The 2,448-nt window shown below is 37.5% G+C and overlaps 1 protein-coding gene across 1 annotated transcript; it reads right to left on the bottom strand.

Annotated features, from left to right (window-relative positions):
* Positions 1–758: 758 nt before the first annotated feature.
* On the bottom strand, positions 759–2,195 carry LOC139193319 (uncharacterized). The gene is made up of 3 exons (XM_070816310.1): positions 2,009–2,195; positions 1,607–1,693; positions 759–1,180 (listed from the first exon to the last, which is right to left on the bottom strand). The coding sequence occupies exons 1-3, from the start codon at positions 2,193–2,195 to the stop codon at positions 759–761; spliced, it is 696 nt and encodes a 231-aa protein (XP_070672411.1).
* Positions 2,196–2,448: the final 253 nt, after the last annotated feature.

Raw genomic sequence — 2,448 nt, forward strand, 5'->3', positions numbered from 1 at the left:
TTTATTGGATTATGGTATTTCCTCCCCTCCTCTTCCGTCATGAAAGAGTGTGATTGTAACTGACAAATGATGGTAGAGAGAGAGAGAGAGAGAGTTTGTAGTGTTTTGTTTGAAGAGGTGAAAGATATCAAAAGCAAAAGAGATGCAGAGAGTTTTGGTTGTCTCTTGGGTTTTGCAGATCCACGGTGGAGGTGAAAAATTGAGAGAGAACCAACATAACTTTTTGTGTCGATTCCCACAGACGGCGCCAAATGTTGATGCACAAAACCGGAGGTCTTGGAACAACATAAATCCGACCGTGAATCTGCAAGTAAAGTAAATAACACAAGATGTATCGTGGTTCACCCCAAGGTTTGGGCTACGTCCACACTGATTGTATTTCTCTGAAAGTATTTGTGAGGGAGAGAGTGTGAGAGCTTTGCTCTAGATAGGAGAGGCTTAGGGTTTGTGAGGGTGAAGAGGCCCTTTTATAAAATAAGGGCCCCTCACTTATTACATATTTGCCCCTTCCTTTATCATAATTACATTTAAGTCCCCTGAGTATTTGTACGAGATCTAAATACGGATGCCCTAAATATGGTATAAACATAGTATATATTAGACTTATATACAATGGTGAAGCCAGGAATTGATGGGGGGAAGGGCGAAGTTAAAAGATTGCAAGGTTCAAAATAATAGAAAAAACCAAATTCTTTTATATAGTAATGTCTTCCATAATTTATCAATACAAACAAATTACAATTATTGTTAGCGAGGTTTCATATCATGAAAACGTCGCATATAGGCTCATTATCAATAAAAGCAAATACATCTCTCTCAATATAAACAAGCATGCTATCACTTAACCATTGATCTCCCATATTGTTACCCAATGGTGTTTTCACAATCTTCATAGCAGAAAAAGCTCTCTCCACTGAAGCGGTTGCAATCGGTAACACCAAAGCCAATGTAAGAAGCTTATACACTAACATATAACTTGCACACCTCCTGGTTTTCACCAACTCTTTTGCAAGATCACAAATTTCTCTCAATGATGAAAACTCACTATGCATCTTCATATTATGAATGTAATTGTCAAGTTGAATTGGAAGATTCATGAGGTCCATACAATCAAAATCTTGAGGATAAAGTTGGGATAGGCGAACAATTTTTGCTTTGTCAAAAGATGCAAAATTGTTCACTGGACTCAAACATGCCATACAAAGAAGCAACTAGATGTTTACCTCATTGAAGCGATCATTCAATTCCTTTAATTGCATATCAAGGACTTGAAAATAGAGGTGTACACGATAGTAATGGAAGTTTGTGAGTCTTGGAGATTTACGCCTTGATTTTCCGGGTACGAAATGCAAATCCTCCATGTTAGGAACGACAATATCATGCTCTTCACAAAACTTTTGTACATCATCAAGCAAGTCCCCAAGATCATCATCTCTTAAGGATTATAATCTTTGCTTGCATACTTCCACTAACACCATCACATTCACAATATATTGATTTTTCTTTTGCAATGCTTATGATAACTCATTTGTAATTTCCAATATGAGTCTCATCAAAAAAAGATGAAACACAAAATCAAAAGTTTGTATGTATTGGAATAACTTACTTGCTTCATTGAAATTGTCTTGGTTGGTATCATCTTTAATCCATTCAAGCACCTCCACCACGGCTTCAAACATGGCAATAATACTAACTATAGGACCATAATGTGAGTTTCAACGTGTATCACAATGATGCATGAGACTACTCTCTTGATTTAACCCTCTACTTGTTTCAAGATCACCAATATCAAGAGCTTTCTTAATTTGTTCTAGTTGTTTCTCTCTAAATGCATCATGACACTTACACTATGATCCAATAGTATTGACCAAAATACTAGCATCGTTGTTTCCCTCAATTCCCTTTGCAACGGCTATAAGAGCTAGTTGATGTTGGTGTGCAAAACAATAAACATAAAATGTTTGAGGATACTTGTTCAAAATCTTTGTTTTAAGGCCATTTAGCTCACCTTTCATATTACTAGCTCCATCATAGCCTTGTCCCCGTAACTTGGACATACTCAAGTTTGTTGTAGCAAATAATCTCTCAATAGCCTCTTCAAGCGAACTACTAGTTGTAGAGGAGACATGTTGCACATCCAAAAACTTTTCAATTGCTTCTCCTTTTTTGTTCGCATAATGCAATACCACTGTCATTTGCTCTTTAGTTGAAGCATCACGTGATCCATCAACCAAAAGAGAAAAAAAATGCACCTTCCATATTGTTGGTACCACACATATTGGGCCTCAGACCTTGACACATTGGGCCTCGACATTTGGGCCTTATTACCCAGCCCATAATTATGTAAACGGAAGAGCCCCTTATTCTATAAAAGGGGACTCCTCCCCCCCCTCACAAAGCGGACTCTGTGAACCCAACAGAGTGCAATACCCTCACAAACACAACAAC

Source organism: Malus domestica, chromosome 17, assembly GCF_042453785.1.
Source record: "Malus domestica chromosome 17, GDT2T_hap1".
Classification (NCBI taxonomy): Eukaryota; Viridiplantae; Streptophyta; class Magnoliopsida; order Rosales; family Rosaceae; genus Malus; species Malus domestica.

Bases quoted from the DNA above. Each gene is read 5' to 3' on its own strand.
- LOC139193319 (XM_070816310.1), bottom strand. From the start codon at position 2,195: ATGACAGTGGTATTGCATTATGCGAACAAAAAAGGAGAAGCAATTGAA. The intron at 1,694-2,008 runs GTGAGCTAAATG...ATGGTCCTATAG, and splicing joins TGGAGCTAGTAATATGAAAG to TTAGTATTATTGCCATGTTT. The intron at 1,181-1,606 runs GTAAGTTATTCC...GTTTGAGTCCAG, and splicing joins AGACAATTTCAATGAAGCAA to TGAACAATTTTGCATCTTTT.